The sequence below is a fragment of the Ursus americanus genome, chromosome 8 (assembly GCF_024610735.1).
Source record: "Ursus americanus isolate L20-20 chromosome 8, mUrsAme1.1.p, whole genome shotgun sequence".
Lineage (NCBI taxonomy): Eukaryota > Metazoa > Chordata > Mammalia > Carnivora > Ursidae > Ursus > Ursus americanus.
In genome coordinates this window covers 80,568,393-80,585,562 of record NC_142134.1, presented here as the reverse complement: position 1 = coordinate 80,585,562, position 17,170 = coordinate 80,568,393, and the positions used below count along the sequence as shown (strand labels likewise).

The window sequence follows — 17,170 nt, the reverse complement described above, 5'->3', positions numbered from 1 at the left end:
AAGGCTGCATCCCTAGAATGACCGCAGGCCCCCTCAAAGCTGCCAGGACGGTCCCAGCCCTTACCTGAAGGTGGGCCCCTGTGTCCCTGCCTCCGGGGCGAGGAGCCTAACTTAACTTCCAGGAGGGTGAAGAAAAATCCAGAAACGAGTCACAAGGACCAAACCCCCTTTTGGTTCATTTTCGCTTCCCTCACTCTACCTCTCACCGAGAAACACTCCTACCTTGCACGACTATATCTCTCCTCGGAGCTGCAAGCGGGCAATGAGGGCCTGTTTTTGGGATGACGGTTCTGAGAACCACGTCGAACCCGCTCGGCGCCTCCGGCTGCGATCCCGCCCGGGACCCGGTGAGGAAGGCCAGCATCTCCAGATTGCCGTCGTAGAGGCTCCGAGAGAAAGCGTCCCAGAGAGAATCCAGATCCGGGGCAGGGAACTCGCCCTCCCCGACTTGGGCCTTGCCGGGCTGCCCGGGGCCCCCTGCGAGCTGAGCCGCGGCGGCTGCTTCCCTGGGGTCCTCCCCTTGCCGACGCCGGGGCTGCGACTCCTCGGGCCCGCGACCCTCTGTGCCCAGCTCGGGGCCTGTGCTCGGCCCGGGGCCCAGGCCCCCTTCGGGGGAGCGCAGAGCGGGTCCGGCCGCGGCCCGCTCCTCCTGCTCGGGGCCAGTGTTGGGACTGTGGCCGCAGGCCTCCGCCCGGGGCACACCAACACTCCGCCGGGCCTCCAGGCGGACGCCACACAGACGTTTGTTGGCCACCTGAGGCCTCTCCAGCCACACGGCCACCGCCGCCCAGAAGCCCCCCGGGAGTAGCGCACCGGGGTCGCGCACAGCCGCCCGGCCCACCTCAGCCATGGTCGACCAGCGTCCAGCGCTCCACGGCAACGGCGCGCCGCGATGACGCAACCGGCGGCGCGGTCTGTGACGTCACGGGGGCGGGGCGGCCAGCTGCTCCCGGTCGCTCCCGTCGGCGGTTTTAGCTGCGGAGTGTTACCCACGCTTGCGTCTCCGGGGCTGGCCCCGCGTGCTCCCTGCCGGGGCGTGTCCCCGCTGCGCTTGGGGAACAGCCCTGGCGGTGGCGTGTGGACTCTGCGTCGGGCTCTGCCGGGCCGGGGCGCCTGTGGCGGGCGCGGATGCTGGCCGAGGTCAGAGGAGTGCGGGCCAGCCGAGTGCGTGCCGGCTGGCCGCCGGCCGTCACCTGCGTGTCCCTTGGAGGACCGGGGGAAGGGCGGGCTCTGCCAGGTCGGGCCCTTGTCCAGCACAATCTGCAGAATCTGGTGCTATGCCAAAACACCCCGGGGAGTCTATTCTCTTGGTGCCTTCGTCCCTGTTTGGGGGCTTTTATTGCTCCCTGCAGAGTCGCTGCGGAGTCCAGGAGAAGCACGAACTCAAGCGTGTGATTTATAGGGGCGAAGAACGTGCACCAGGGCCTGTGGAATTCAGTGAGGCATAAACGGGTGATGTAACCTCAGACACACCTGTTGGCGCCACAGGGACATGTTCATTTTTATGCCGTCTGTGTTGTCAACCCTAAAAAGTAAAGAGCCAGTTACTTTACTAGCAAAACAAGTTTATTCAGGAAAGGCAAGAGAGATTGCGGTTCTGCCGTGCAAGCTGCCGCGAGCGGTAGGCAAGTCTGGAGACAAGGAAAGGTCAGCTTCTGTTAGTTTTTAGGAAATCGGGGAGAGGTGTTTTAAACAAACGTTGAGTGGAGAACAATATGAGTTCGAGGTTGGACAGTTTCTCCTTGGCGGCAAGCCTGCTTAATGCGCTGTTGCTGGGGGGACAGGGATCTTCCTTCTTTTTCTTAAAAGTAGGAGATGGTATTCCTATGTGGAAAATGTCCTCTCTTGTCCCAAATAATTCTTTCTGCTGGTGATGCCCGCTGCAGTGAGTGGTACTTATGTGAGTGCTCCCCCCTCAGGACTTCCCAACTTTTATTTATTTATTTATTTATTTATTTATTTATTTATTTATTTGAGAGAGAGAGAGCGCACACGCACACGTGAGCAGGAGGGGCAGAGAGAGAGAATCTCAAGCAGACGCCACGCCTAGTGTGGAGCCTGATACAGTGCTCAGTATCATCACCCTGACATCATGACCTGAGCTAACTCAAGAGTTGGACACTTAACTCAGGGAGCCACCCAGGTGCCCCGCCCCTCCCCTGACTTCATTTTAAATGAAGCTTTCTTTCTCCTCTTTTTTTTCCCTGGGGGCTGTTAGGACAAATCACCACAAACTGGGTGGCTTAAAACAACAGAAATTCATTCTCTCACAGTTCTGGAGACCCTGAGAGAGAATAATTCTTGCCTCTTTGGTTTCCGATGGTCGCCAGCAATTGTTAGCACCCTGGACCGAGGCCCCATCACTCTGCCTCCGTGGTCACACGCTTTCTCCGTGCCTCTTCTGCAAAGCCCCTATTTCCAAATAAGACCACGGGTACAGTGGGTTAGGATTTTGAGCTGTTTTTTGAGTGGCGGGGGGGACAGAATTCAACCCCCAACTCTGTCCAAAGGGGCGTAGCCTGGTTGGAGCAGCCAGAAGATGAGTAATGACAATCTTACCCGTTGTCATACATGGGGCAAGCCTGAGCCAAGCATGGAGAATGCAGAGCTGAAAATAGTCCCGCACTTCAGGCCGATGGTGGACGCAGACATCTAAGACGATGGTTATGAAACATGAAAACAGCAACATTCAGCACAGTGTTGTGGGTTCAGAAGGTTCACGGTTCAGAGGTTACAAAAAGGGGAGTTTTTCAGGCTCTGTGCCCCAGGTGTCCAGACCCTTTAGGGGCCGTGAGGCTTTACTTTGTCCTGGCATCGGCTGACGGGTCCCTGCTGCCCTGCTGCATGTCACAGGAGCGCAGCAGAGAGAGATGACCCAGCAGAAGCCTGGAGGCCTCGGGCTCTGGGGGGAGAGGTCATGAAGCCAGAAATCAATGTTTAGAGGGAGGTGGAAATTTCCAGGTGGCAGTGGGAGGGAATCCTTGTGTAAGGCCTTGTCAGCTCCTTGCTAGAACAAAGAACACAGTTTACCCACCTCTTGGCTCATACCTCCAAAGTCTGGCTTATTTGTCACAAGAGCCCTAGCGTAGTTTCTGGCACATAGGAGCTACCCAATTAATAATTACTGAGTGTAAAGGTCTGTGAGCAAAGGGAGTGTGGGGTGAGCGAGAAAGGAAGGGTGGGGATAGAGACAAATGGCCAGAGTCAGGGAGGAAACTTTAGTATTAACAACGTGTTCAAATAATTGCACTTACCAATGACGGCCAATAGAGCAATGGCTAAAGATGAGCAAGGCATGGGTGGGCCAAACGGGGTGGAGTGGAGAGATGTCAAAATGATCAAGAGGCAGCTGGTCGGAACCACAGCAGAGGACTGCCAGCTCATTGTCAGCCGCGCCACTGCAAGACCAGTTTGTACCACCTCCACTGCCTCTCCTGGAAGTCTTATACCGGGAACTAGCTCACAAAACCGAACTCTCTTTCCTTCCCCCCAAAGTTGCTCCCCCTATGCTGGTCTCAGAGTCATCTCCATCCACCCAGGTCCCAGCAGGACAACCCAGACACATGTGTGACCCCTTCCTATCTTCCCCTCACCACCATCCAAGACGTTTCAGGGTCCCCCTAGTTCTACCCAGAGCTGTCCAAAGCACACTTCCTGTCAGACTCAGGTCAAGCAGTGTCCTAAGGCCAGGGAGGGGACCGACTGTGGGGTCCTGGAGGGCTGGCAATCAGAGACCAGATGGTGGGGTGTGCAGGAAAGCCGGGGTCAGAGCTGGGAACAGTAGTCCTGAACCCAGTCACCAGTGCAGGGATCTAGGTTGAGAGATGAAATAATGAGACTGAAGCTGGCTACGAGGCAGCCCCGAGCAGCCCCGGGGGGTGTGTGTGTGTGGAGGTGCACTGACCTGAGAAACAGAGGTGTGGAAGGAGACAGAGAGAGAGAGAGAGAGAGAAAGGTGGAGAAGGGAAAGGAGCCCACTGACATTCGAAAGGCTGGGAGCCTCTGCTTCGTGTGTGCTTGACACCCCATGAGATATAGAACTAACAGCACAAAGTAACCTCCCCCCCCCCGCACCCGATACCTGCCCTGCCACAGGCCTTCCCACCTCTCCCATGTACCAGTTCACCTGTTCCTCTGTCTTCACTTCTAGCCTGCCTGCCTGTGCCTGCTCTCTCCCTGTCACTCGGCACTGGACACCAAAGATTTCCAAGTGGAAAGACGTTTATCTGGTATCAGTAAAACATGGGAACCTGTCTTACTTTCTAGTAGTTGTAATTTTGGAACAAACTGATCTAAAGGTGTGAATTCCTACTCTATATCTTATTTTATTACTCTCAAAAGTATATCCCTCTGAAAAACAGTGGCATTTATTTTTTATTAGGCCATTAATTTTTATAAAGATGTATTTATTTGAGAGACAGTGAGAATGAGCAGGAGGGCAGGGTGAGAGGGAGAGAGAGTCTCAAACAGACTCTGCACTGAGCAGAGACAGATGTGGGACTCGATCTCATAACCTTGAAATCACCACCTGAACCAAAACCAAGAGTCAGTTGCTCAACCAACTATGCCACCCAGGCACCACTTTATTAGACCATTATTTTTTATTTGATTTGCAGGCATTCCTCGCTACTCCTATGGATTTAGGGACCCCTTGTAATGATGCCACATACCCATGGCTAGAAACATTGCCTGGTGGAGAATTAATTCTGATGGCTTAGCATGGTAGGTTCAGGGCCCTGGCCGGTCATTCAGACTCTTCCTTCTGCTTTTGCAACAGGAAGGTCCCCCTGATACTGATGCAGGCAGGCTGAGTCTGAGAACACATGGAAAGGTTATACAGGACCAGCCACGAGGGTCCTTGGCTTCACGCAGGACAGAAATCAAAGGCAAGCCAGAGAAGGTGAAAATAAGAGTTTATTGAATAGCATGAGTGACAGAGAATAGCAGACAGAGTGTCTGGGCGACACAGAAAAGAAATGAGAATGAGTCTCTTCCACGCTTTGGGTTAGGGGTTTATATTGGAAAAGGGCCTAGGGTACCTGTTCCTCCAGGAATCCGGGGTAGAGGCCAATCAAAGGTGAGTGTTGGGTGAACAACAGGTGTTATTCCCTAAATTACCAAAGGTGGGAGTATCAGCAGAGGTTAGCTTGAAGCTAGCATCCTGGGAGATGTTTGGAATCTGGCTCTTCTTCGATGTTGTCAGGTGTTGGGGGCCTAGGACAAAACTCAGAGAATGATTCACTTTCTTGCTTCCCCCTTGAAGTGGGAACAAGGCTTCGCTGGCTTATTCAGAGGCAAAATATGGAACATGAGTAAACAGGGCCTAGCAGAGAAACAGCAGAGAGGGAGCCTTTCTAAAATGGAGTCCCGTCAGCTCCCCTACCTCAGTATTCCCAATTGTAAGTCTGTTTTCAATGAGAATCACACTGTGACAAGGCAGTGTCATGGAACAAAGGAGAAGATACTTCACAGCTGAGCATCTCCACACAGTTCTCTCACTGGTGCTGAGGGAGCAAAAGGCAAGCTGAGGGCAAACCTCCCCCAGGTGCGGCATGTGTGACATTTCTCAGGCACTCCTGGCTGCCCAGGAACAAGGGAAGGGGAAAATCCCAAATGGTTAACTGATACAGATCACAGTCATGCCAGACATGAGTCTCCATGACTTTGCAACTATCTTAATGATTTATAAGAAAAAAAGCAATCTTATCAATAGCCAGGCCTCCAGAAACCTACAGACTCAATTTCCTGGAACCCTAACATCATCCTCCCTTCCACAGGAGAGTAAAACTTGTATAATCACCCACTCCTCACGACCCAAGTGCAGCTCTTGCTGCACACAGGTCCTGTCCCCGTGCTTTAATAAAAACACCTTTTTGCACCAAAGACCCCTCAAGAATTCTTTCTTAGCTGCTCACTCATGAGCCCTAAACTTCCAAATTTCATCAAGAGGCATCTTTTTTTAAAAAAGATTTTATTTACTTATTTGACAGAGATAGAGACAGCCAGCGAGAGAGGGAACACAAGCAGGGGGAGTGGGAGAGGAAGAAGCAGTCTCCTAGTGGAGGAGCCTGATGTGGGGCTCGATCCCATAATGCTGGGATCACGCCCTGAGCCAAAGGCAGATGCTTAACGACTGCGCCACCCAGGCGCCCCCATCAAGAGGCATCTTAAACTTCATGCATCTCAAAAACTGAACTTGTCTTCCCCCAACCACAGTGTCCATCTCTCAGCTCCCTTTATATGGAAACCTGATTTGTCCGTCTTTCTTGGTCTTCATGTGGTAAATTACCAAATCCAGTTGCTTCTGATGTGATTTGATGTGATGTGCAGAGCGAGCGGTCAAGAAAGAATTCTTGAGATGTTTTGGAAAAAGAAAAAAGGTGGCTTTACTAAAGCATGGGGACAGGACCCACGGGCAGAAAGAGCTGCCCGGGGGTAGTGAGGAGTGATTGATTATACAGCTCGAAGTTGGAAGGGGCAGACATAAAGCACGTTTCCAACAGGATTTTCACATGCTAAAGAAGACAGTCGGGGGATTGCCTGGGTGGCTCAGTTGGTTAAGCGTCTGCCTTTGGCTCAGGTCATGATCTCAGGGTCCTGGGATAGAGTCCCACAAAATCAGGCTCCCTGCTCAGCGGGGAGCCTGCTTCTCCCTCTGCCTGCCTCTCCCCCTGCTTGTGCTCTCTCTCTGTCCCTAGTTCTCTGACAAATAAATAAAATCTTTAAAAAATGAAGAAGAAAGAAGAAGGGGGGAGGGGAGGGGGAGGGAGAGGGAGAGGGAGAGGGAGAGGAAGAAGATGATGAAGATCTTCAGGGTCCTGGAGGCCGGGCTCTGGTAGAGCTATGGTTGTTTACCCCTCTAGCAGGCCGTTAACCTTAAGATCTGGAGCTCCTGGAGGAAGGTGTACCCTGCCTGCCTCAAGTATCTGCAAGGGGGCTGCAGGCGGTAAGGACATCTACTTTCATCTACATTTCCTTTGACCCCTGCACATTTCCCGTGAGGGCCCATCTCAGTCTGGAGCCCCACACACAGCCTAAGACGGGGTTTGGGAGCAGGTGTTTAGGTATGCAGCTGTCCCCCAGCCCCCACCAGGCAGGGGCTCGGCAGCGAGGCAGCGGGCAGTTCCTCTAGTCGGGTTGGACTGCGGGGTCGGTGACTGCCCGGGGCGGGGTAGGGCGTAGATCCCCTGGGGGCCCTGGGCAGAACTGGGTAGGAGCCTGGTTCGCAAACGTTCCTGAGCACGCGGTGCAGCGGATCAATGGAAGCTGCCCGGGCTCCGACCCAGGGGCTCCGATGCCCGGGCTCTGGAGGAAGCCCCAGCAATCTGCACATTAAGCAAACATCCCAAGATACGAACGCACAGTGCGCAGGGAGACCCACGGGGAGGACCAGGAAGCGTTCTCCTCTGGCGCGCGTCTCGCGTCTCCTTGGCAACGAGCCGGGGCGCGCTGTGATGACGTCAGGGGCGGAGCCATCGCGTGTCTGTCGTGCCCCAAAGGACGTTCGTTGGGTGCCTGCTGTGTGCGCTGGACGGTGTGGGGACCCAACGATAAGGAGAGCCGGCGAAATCCAAGGTCGGGTCCACGGGCCGGGGACGCTGGCGGCGCGGGTGGCGTGGGGATGGGGCGCCGGGCCGGAGTAGGGACGACTTGTACAAAGGCCCACTCTCCCTGGTGGAGAGTTGTTGGCGGAGGGAGACTGCGAGCGCCGGGACGGTTAGGTCAACTGGAGAGACAGTATGAGGAGGTCAGACATTGTTCTCTGAGGTCGCCACACAGCTGTCGCCTCGAGGGAGCATGAACAGTTGGTATTTCAGAGTCACCTCTTCTGCCGCAGAGAGGAAAACTGCTCCAGTGCCACCCGTGACCTGCAGCAGCGGAACACTTGGCACTAGACTGGCATCACCGTGTGGTCACCCTGACGCACGGAGCGGTGAAGGGACAGGCTAAGTTCACCAGCTCACAAGTGTTCATGTTGGCGTCTCACGCCGGGCATTCTGGCTTCAGAATCCTTGGTCCCCACGGCGGTGCCATCATGCGGTCACGTAGGTGACCTCGGGTGGCGTGGGGTCCTAGGGGTCTCTTTAAATGTTTGGTTGAATTCACAGTGGAAGCCCCGTGGCTTGTCTTTGCGGGCAGTTTGTTGATCCTTACCCAGCGTCCATGTCCGCTGTAGGTCTGTTCACATTTCCTACCCCCTCACACTCACTTGTGGGGGAGCGCGTCCCCTCTGCGCCTTTCCCCTCTCACACAGACACATGCAAGTTCTTTTGTCAAGAGATCACATTCCCATTGCTTATCAGCTGAGCAGCTGAACTCAGAGCCCCACGTCCCAGACTGTTTCCACACTCAGTGGAAACAGGCACAGGTTCCTGGAGGCCTCAAAGAGTCAGCTTTGGCGGGGGGTATCCATGCTCAGGACCCCACTCTCCTGCTGTTCCTCTAGGTCTGGGTTCACCAGCCTCTCCTGTCCCGGGCCTTGATGAGCCGGGGCACTGTGGAAAAGGAGGCAGTCCTCTCAGAAAATTTCAGAATGATCCTGTGGTCAAGAGGGCTGGGCTGCAGGTTGCCTGTTTTGTTGGTAGGAAGCCAGATGTCTGTTTTTCAAGAGAGTTCAGGATAAAAGTCTGTGTTCAGGGGCGCCTGGGTGGCACAGCGGTTAAGCGTCTGCCTTCAGCTCAGGGCGTGATCCTGGCATTATGGGATCGAGCCCCACATCAGGCTCCTCCGCTATGAGCCTGCTTCTTCCTCTCCCACTCCCCCTGCTTGTGTTCCCTCTCTAGCTGGCTGTCTCTATCCTGTCGAATAAATAAATAAAATCTTAAAAAAAAAAAAGTCTGTGTTCAAAGGCTCTCTGGCAGATGTCCCCCATCCAGGAGGGCTGGAAAGGGACCTTCGGTCCTGTCCTGTGTGGCCAGAGTGGACCAGCCAGCATAGGCTGGACTCCAGGGAGAGGCTTCCTGGGCCGTAAGGTCTGGCTGGGCCTCAGGGGATGGGTCTGGTGGCCCCGAGAGGGCGAGGTGTCCTCGGGCCAGGCTGTAGCCCTCGGAGCCTCTGGCCTCAGCTGCCCAGGATTGCCCACTGCCATTGGCCACCTTGTCTTTGGGGAAGGGACACGTGAGGTCTTCTATGGTCATTCTCTTTTGCCAGCCCTTTGGGAGTCTGTTGACTTTCCTAGGCTTGGTGGGTAAACAGGCCAGGTTACTGACTCAGGTTGTCTGTCTCCTGCAGGCTGATGCCCAGTGATGGCGCCCCCGTCAGAAGTTGGCACTGACACCCTGCTACCAGATCTCCCCAAGGGACCCCTGCAGGCCTACCGTGCCCGTGCCTCCTTCTGCTGGCAGGAGCTGGCCCTGTTCCTGGAAGGCGAGGACGTGCTGCGTCTGAAGGTGAGGCGAGCTGGCAGTGGGCCGGGCTGGGCCCCGCGGCTGTGCTGGGTGTTTGGTTCGTGGGCGCGGGCGGACCGTCTGACCCCTGAAGGGCCCAGCTAGTCCCTGGTGTGGTCTGTGTCCTGGGAGCCCTCTGGGCGAGGCTCTCTGCCACCCGGGAAGGAGCACAGGCTGGTTCAGCTTCTGAGGCCTCGGGTCCCTGTGCTTGTGACTGGAGGGACTTCCATCTGTCCCTGGGTTTCTGGGCTAGACCGTGTCCCGTGGAGCCAGCGGCCTTGAGAAAAGCCATAGATCGAGTGCGGGTCTGTCTTTGCCTCCAAGTGGGCCACTCCCCGTCTCCTGCATTTCCAGAAGGCCATCTTCTCGGCTCTGGAGAATGACCCGCTCTTCGCTCGTCCACACGGGGAAGACCTGTCCTTGGAGAAGTACCGGGAGTTGAACTTCCTCCGCTGTAAACGGGTCATGGAGTACAACCTCCTCCCCGTGGAATCCATAGTGGCGAACCCTCTGTTGGTCCAGACGCTCATCACCTGTCTGGGCATGTATGACTGGTCCCTGGCTATCAAGTTACATCTGCACATGCTGGTAAGTGGGCGGTGAGGAGGGCGGGGGAGTGCGCCACCCCGGCCCTGGCAGGAGGCCAAGGCGCTGAGAGAGCTGGTCCTCATTTATGTACATGACATGCAGCCCGTGGACGTGGACGGTGCCCGCGGGCTGTGCTGGTGGTCTGCCTTTGCTGGCTTGTAGAGCTTCTTGGGGATGCGAGTGTTTGGGGATATGTTTCTTTTAAAAGAGTTCTAAAAAATAATATAGGAAGCAAAAGTGGAGATGAGAGCAAGGGGGCAGATCTTGTGATGCTTGAGGGAGAAGTCCTGCTTTCTCAGCTGTCCGTTCAGATTTGCACACACGAGCCCTTCACAAGACCACCGTGCGAGTGAAAGCCCCATACGAAGAGGAGATTTGGGACTTTTTTGCTTTATACCAACCCTCCCCCAAAAAAACGCACAAAAAGCAAAACCAGCAGGGAAGGGGAAACAGGTCAGAGGGGACACTGGGGCTCCCACAGCCAGTACATGGGCACAGGTGAGGATGTGCCCACGGCCTCTTCAGATACGCGGCATGCCTGTGGGGCTCTGATGGAAAGCTGGGCTCACCTGCCCATCCCGCACACTTCTCCATCTGCTCCCCCCCTCTCCCCCTCCATTCCCCCTCCACTCCCGTCTCCCTGCCTGTCCGTCCCCTCAGTTCTCCCCTCGGGCATCTTAGGGGTGAGGTACTGCTGCTTGAGTTATGTGAACTGCTCGGGCCGCGATGTGGGTCTCACCCCGGCCATGGGCGTTACAGCACATGCCGCTCCCGACGCCCCCGAACAGCAGGACTCCTTAACTTGCACCTCCTTGCATGAGGATTTTGTATTTTCAGATTTTTGCATCAGCGATTTACAGCTCTGGTTCTGAAAGACATTTAAAATACCTTCCAAAGATCTTCAACATGGAGGTGAGTTGAGAGCCACGGTGAGCCGTGAGCCCGTGTTCTCCCCGCATACCTCAGGGTGCAGGACGGGGTCCCCGGGGGCCACATATTCCCCGGCACTCAGTGGGTTTAGCCTGTGGCTCTCAAGGCCAAACCTCCAGTTTTCTTCTGCTCCCGGGAGCAGTTCCTGGCTCCGTGCTGCCCTGGTGAGGCCGCTGTCAGCTCGCCCAGCCCGCTCTCCTCGCAGGCTGGGGCCATGGCGTCCTGCAGGACCCTGTGACCCACTAAGACCCCAGACAGTGCTTTGACCTCTAGTTCAGTCCTTCTGGAAAGATGGTGGCGGCCCTCCAGGAGCGCGCAGAAAGAGCCTCTCTTGTCTTACACCATTTTGTGCTTTGCTGTTAGATCTTTGGATGCTTTGCCGTGACTGAGCTCAGTCACGGGAGTAACGCCAAGGCCATCCGGACAACTGCGCACTATGACCCCACCACCGAGGTAGGTATTACGTCCCTGTCGGTCTCGGGGCTTCGAGCATGTGTAAAGTGGGGTCCCTACGCTCAGAAATCTGTCCTCGTACACGTGTACTTCTCACTGATCTCGCTGACATCGGCACCCTGCCAAGTGGCCACTTGGGACATAGAGAGTTTCTTTCTTTGTTCCCGAGGCAGCCTGTTGGTGTTGGGTTCGTAAATGTTCAGGCTGCCCACTTCCCAAAACGAACAGTGCGAAGAAGGTTCTCCTTGACCCCCGTCCCTTTCTAGCTGCCTGGTCCCCATCTGTGGCTAGGCTCCCCCAGCCAGGGGTCTGCCCTGTCCACTCCTGCTTCACATCTGGCCCCTGGGACTGCGTGGCCGGTGAGCATCGTTGGCCACTGCGTCGTGCGTTCCGCCAGCACATCTGTGGAGCAGGTGTCGTTCTCAACACTGGGCACTCACGGGCTGTGTCCTTGCTCTCGGGGAGCAGACGCTCTGGGCTGTAGTCGGGGGAGAAAGATTTTAGCTAATAGAGTCATGGTTTATGTGGTGGTGTGGTGGTCGGTGCTGCGGTGGGAAGGGAGGGCGGGGAGAGGATGGGGTTCATGGGTTGGGGTGGCCTCCTCTCCCCGTGACTTCTGTGCTGTGTCGCTCCCGTCGCTGGGGCCAGTTTCCTCCACTTCTGTGAGGACCGCGCCCTCCGCGGCTCTTTCCGCACCTGGTCTGGTGTCTCAGGAACCCTCCGCCTCCCCCGTGTTGGTAGAGCAGTTTGGAAGAGTCTCTGTAACAGAAAGTGAAGCCCTGTGCTGTGTGTTCGCTCATCACTCATTCAGTCTTCCACAACGTGGGCCGAGTGTGCGCTGGGCACCTGTGTGCTGCCTGCCAGGGGTGCACAGAACCGCAGACCTGAGGGGAGCCCCCGGCGGGCAGGGTGGGGCCGAGGGAGAGGTGGTGGCAGCCCGGCGCTGATGGCTCTCCATACCGGAGTTGGCGGGGGGGGGGGGCAGCTGCTCAGCCACAGCCCCCTTTGGCTGTCCAGCCACCAGATACCATTCTCTGAAAGGCCTGGCCTCATCTCTTTGCTCTGCGCTCTGGCGCTGTGGGCTCTCTGGGCTGAGCGGGGAGGCGGGGTGAAGCCTGGCCGTCCGTGGGGCAGCCTGCTTCTGACCCACTGCCAGCTGGCACCTGCACCCAAGTCAGAGCAGTGAGATCGGTGGCCTGGGGCCCCGCTGTGGGCCGCTGGTCAGGCGCCCATGCAGACTGCAGGTGTTTGCTGAGCAGCAAGTGCCAGGGGCACCTGGCGGGGAGCACAACAGATCAGTCTCTGCTCTGGGGGTCGCCTGTGCTGGAGGGGAGACAACGGACGGCAGCAAGGGGAAGTTGGGTGTGCCGGGGACCACGGAGACACTGAGGGGGTGGAGCAGTGTGCCGCGCAGGAGGGCATCTGTAGATGTGATGGGCTGGGACCCCGTGAAGGCTGTGGGCAGACATGGGCAGAGAGAGTGGCGGTGCCGCGGCCCTGAGGGAGCCCACTGCTTGGTGACTCCTGCAGAGGACAGGTGGCAGGTGTCACCGCCCCCCGAGCAGTGGCTGGCTGAGGGACAGTGACGGATAGTGGCCCCACGGAGAGGTGAGCCAAGGCAGGACTGGCAGGCCTACCCCTGCCCCTGCTTTTCTTTATTGGGGTCTTAGCATCTGGAGGGTAGTCCCCGGGGCACTGGGAGTTGATTATCCCATACACACTGCCAGGCGGGGCAAGGATGTTCCCTGTGCACTCTTCCCAGCTTCCCGCCTTCAGGGAGAAGGAGACCTGCCCAGCATTTGCCCGCAGTGGCCTGTAGCTTACACAGGAGACGACCCACTGTCAGATGCTGGCCTTGCCCAGCTACTCAGCCCTCCCCCGCCAACCGTGGGTAGCTCCCCTCCTTCCCCACCCCACTGTACTCCCAGCCCGGCCCCCTGTGCGGCTCATCTCCCACCTCACTGATCAAGCCTCCCAGCTCCTCCCTTGACCCACAGGCTCATTCACTCCATTTCCAGGGTCCACCTTGTGCTCCCGGGCACGTGGCCCTCGTGCGGGTTGCAGGTGGGGGACACTGTGGAAAGAGAAACAGTATGTTGTTGGTTGGAGCCTGTGAGGGGTGAGGGAGGAGCACAGCAGAGGAGGGGCTCCACTTAAAGGCTGTGGCCAGGGAAGGCGCCCCGAGGGGGTGAGGCATCGCTGTAAGCAGCACCTGGGCACTGGCCGGCTGCCGGAGAATCGGGCGTATATTTTATTGCATGACGTGAGTCCTCACTTTCCATAGACGTGTCTTCGTTAAGTCATGGGACCCAGGGATATGCTGTGTTTAAAAACAGGGCTCCCTGCACCAGACAGGAGCTAAGACATTCAGGCACTTCTACTCTTCCTCGGGCATTTTGAACAGAGAATGGTGAATCTGTCTAAAAGGGACAGGAATTCTGCGTGTGTTTCAGTTGTTCATTATAACTTTGATTATAACTTTATTATTTTTTTTTTTTGTGCAGGAATTCATCATACATTCCCCCGACTTTGAAGCTGCCAAATTCTGGATTGGCAATATGGGCAAGACGGCTACCCACGCCGTGGTGTTTGCTCAGTTGTACACGCCGGGGGGCCAGTGCCACGGCCTGCACGCCTTCATGGTACAGGTGAGGTGGCTCCCGGCGGGCGGCTTCAGCCCTGCACGTGCAGCATCGTCTGGGGGTGGGGGCGCTCCTGGCTTCTAGTGAGCGTGGACCAAGGGAAAGGTGAACCATCCGGCATGCTAAGGACAGACCACCCACCCCAAAAGGGGATTATCCAGTCTCGAGTGTCAGGGGTGCTGGGGTCAATAAACCCGGTCTAGACCTGAGATCACCTGAGGAAGAGTCTTTCTGTCCCTTTGGTGGCCACGTCGCCATGTTTTCAGCTGCTCATCACAAACCTAGGCTTCCCACCCCCACCCTCCTGTGGTTCTCACCCAGCAGGTGTGAGGTGGGCTCCAGTGCTGATGTGAAGTCCGACTCGGGGCCCTTGATGTAGCCTGTTCCTGAGTCACGGCAGGAAGCTGCCGCCAAGGGGGTGCCCCGAACCGACGGCCAGGCCCGGGCTCCCTGCCTTCCTGGTGAGGCCCGTTTCCCAACTGCCCAGGGCTGCTGCAGTGTCCCCGAACCCTGAGCTTCTGGAAGCTTGTCCAGGACCTTTCTGTCTTGGCCGACTGGATACTGAATGGGAACCCTGCTTCCCCACACCCCGACCCCATTTCGGCACTTTTGTTAAGACCTTCCTGGTGAGGGGTTCTTATGAGAGAAGAAAGTCAGCCACGTCTTTTTTCCCCCTAATTGAGGTGAAATTCATATAACATACAATGAACCATTTTGAAGTGAACAGTCCAGTGGCATTTGGCGCGTTCCCAGTGCTGCCTCTAGTTACAACGTTTTCATGTCTAGGGGAACACCCCGTGCCCACGTTGGCTTCCCACCCCGCCCCCCAGCCCCTGGCAACGGCTGATCTGCGCTCTGCCTTGGTGGCGGCTTTGCCTGCTGGACGTTTCCTGTGGAAGGAACCCTACAGCGTGGCCTTTTCTGTCGGGCTGCTTTCCCGTGGTAGAGTTTTGAAGTCCACCCGCAGACTTTCCTTACTTTTTAAGGCTGAATAACTCATTGTATGAATTGGCCCACAATGTGTGTATGCACTTGCCTCTTTATGGGTGTTGGCTGGCTTTTGCCTTGTGGCTGTGCTGAGCAGTGCTGTGCGTGCTCACGGGCAGGTGTCTGTTTGAACCCGTTTCCATTCTTCCGGGTGTTCGCCCAGGGGTGGACTTGCTGAGTCCTGTGGTAACACCACGCTTGGCTCTTTGAGGACTCGCCACCCTGCTTTGCACAGTTCCCGCCAATCTGTAGTCCCATCCGTGGCGTATGAGGGGCCCCGGTTCTTCGGACCCTCACCGGTACGTGTTTTCCTTCCCATTTGCTAGTGGGCACGAGTTCGTATCTGCTGTGCTTTTGATTCGCGCTTTCATCATGACGTCTGATGGCGAGTTCTCTTCGTGCGCCAGTTGGCCGCTGGTGTATTGTCCTGGACAAATGTCTGTTCAAGTCCTTTGCCCGGTGCAGCCACACGAAGACCCGCGCTGGTCCCCCCACCCCCACGGGAAAGGCAGAGGCTGTTTGCTCAGGGCTGGCTGTAGCGGGGGGCGGCTGCCATCCCTGGGGAGGCGGGGGCAGTTGCTGAGCCTGGTCAGGGGAGTGGGCTGGGCTTTGTCAGGTTGGCCCCCGTGGACAGCAGGACAGATGAGGGGCGCTGTCAGGCACCCACCGAGCCCTGGCCCATGGCCACGGGGGCTTGCTGGCCTTCTGGAGCTGGTTGCTGAGGGCTGTGGCTCACGGTCCTGCCGTCGCGTGGCCGGGCGCCGTCCCTCAGTGCCTCTCCGTCCGGCTCTGAATGGGGTGCTTTGTCTTCTTACTGTTCAGTTCTGAGAGCTCTTCACGTGTCCTGGAGACTCATAGATGATTTTCTCTCATTCCACAGGTTGTCTTTTCACAGGTTGTGTGTGTCCTTTGAGCATGAAGGGTTTTCACTTCAGTGAAGTCTGGTTGGTCCCTTTCCCCCTTGTCACTTGTGTCCTTATTTTCAATTCACATTTGAGCCCTGGAGGACTTGCTGTCGCTCTCCATTACCTCAGGCGGCCACGCGCTGCTGCTCTGAGCACGGCGTGTACACGAAGTGACTTTCTTGTGGAGACTGGGCTGGCATTCAGCTTCGCTCAGGGGCTCCGGCCCGGTGGTCGAGGGAGCCTTGGGGTTTCACCCTCTGGCGGGCCCATGCCACCTCGCCATCCAGCGGGGCATTTCTGCGCGCCTCGTGTGCGCCAAGCAAGGGCTCGCGGGTGCGTCCCCGTCCTCGTCGAGGACGAGAGCACGAAACGAGGCCTCAGCGAGCTTGTCGGCGTCGCAGTGTACACTACAGGTCGTAGCCGATCCGGTGGAGAGCTGTGCTTTATCACAGGTTTGTTTCCTCACGTCGGGTAGGCAGGCCTCACAAATTGTAAATGGACACGGTCACGTTCGTTTGCGATAAGTATGACGTTCCCTAGTTCCTCTCTGTGCATCGGTCCGCTCCCTTTCCTTGCCTGGGAGGTCAGTGCGGGATTTGTGGCAACTGGGTGGTCACTGATTTCCACGTGAACCGGGACTCGCCCCCGCGCTGTTTTTCTCTGCGATTCCTCGAAAAGCGCCAGCCTGTTTTCTTTTAGTGCGTCTTCTCTCCGTGTGCACTTCCTTTCCAACTTTTTAAAAAAAATTCCAAACCGTTATGAAAAGTTAGCATCCAAATCTTCACTGGGACTTACTGAAAGATGAGGAAGGGGGAAGAGCATTTATGTTTGGACTTCAGCCTTTGTTTTTCTCTGAAATACCATTATCGTGACATTCAATCAAATCAGATGGTTGTTCCCCCAAAATAAATGAAAGCAAGCCATTCTTCAAATTACTAAACTCCCGATAGCGCAAACTCACTTCTTCCTTAAAGCAGAGTTTCTTGCCCTGCGCCGTGGACCTTTGGGCTGGGTGAGCCTCTTGTGGGGCCGAGCTGCCCACGGCGCGCCATGCTTCACGGCTACGTGCCCAGGGTACCCTCCAGTAAGGACAGACGGAGGGTCTCAGACATGACACCCGGCCCTGGCAGAGAGGGGCGGTGCGGGTTCACACCTGGTGGGAGTCGCTACCGTACTGGCGGTCTGGGGTGCAGCCCGTGGCCCTGGCGTAGAGCTCCCACGGTGAGGAACCATCTGTTAGCTACATCTGTAGTGTCTGGGAAAGCGTATTCACAGAAAC

At 56.6% G+C, this 17,170-nt stretch overlaps 2 protein-coding genes across 13 annotated transcripts in view; one reads left to right on the top strand and one right to left on the bottom strand.

Annotated features, from left to right (window-relative positions):
- Positions 1 to 7,393, bottom strand: part of TRMT44 (tRNA methyltransferase 44 homolog) — a 55,007-nt gene extending 47,614 nt beyond the window's left edge. For 5 of the 6 annotated variants that reach the window (XR_006776105.2, XM_045777063.2, XM_045777067.2 and 2 more), the window contains exon 1: positions 223 to 7,393. Coding sequence is in view for 5 of the 6 variants with exons in the window: in XM_045777063.2 (XP_045633019.2) it covers positions 223 to 850 (628 nt within the window). In the remaining variant the exon portion in view is untranslated. The remainder of the gene's footprint in view (positions 1 to 222) is intronic. The other variant, XM_087864317.1, reaches the window with a different exon arrangement.
- Positions 7,394 to 7,452: 59 nt separating this feature from the next.
- Positions 7,453 to 17,170, top strand: part of ACOX3 (acyl-CoA oxidase 3, pristanoyl) — a 39,120-nt gene continuing 29,402 nt past the window's right edge. For 6 of the 7 annotated variants that reach the window (XR_015725600.1, XM_087864319.1, XM_045777079.2 and 3 more), the window contains exons 1-6: positions 7,454 to 7,575; positions 9,232 to 9,389; positions 9,741 to 9,974; positions 10,812 to 10,886; positions 11,268 to 11,357; positions 13,862 to 14,005. Coding sequence is in view for 6 of the 7 variants with exons in the window: in XM_087864319.1 (XP_087720445.1) it covers positions 9,246 to 9,389; positions 9,741 to 9,974; positions 10,812 to 10,886; positions 11,268 to 11,357; positions 13,862 to 14,005 (687 nt within the window). In the remaining variant the exon portion in view is untranslated. Of the gene's footprint in view, positions 7,576 to 9,231; positions 9,390 to 9,740; positions 9,975 to 10,811; positions 10,887 to 11,267; positions 11,358 to 13,861; positions 14,006 to 17,170 lie in introns of all 7 variants that reach the window. The other variant, XM_087864320.1, reaches the window with a different exon arrangement.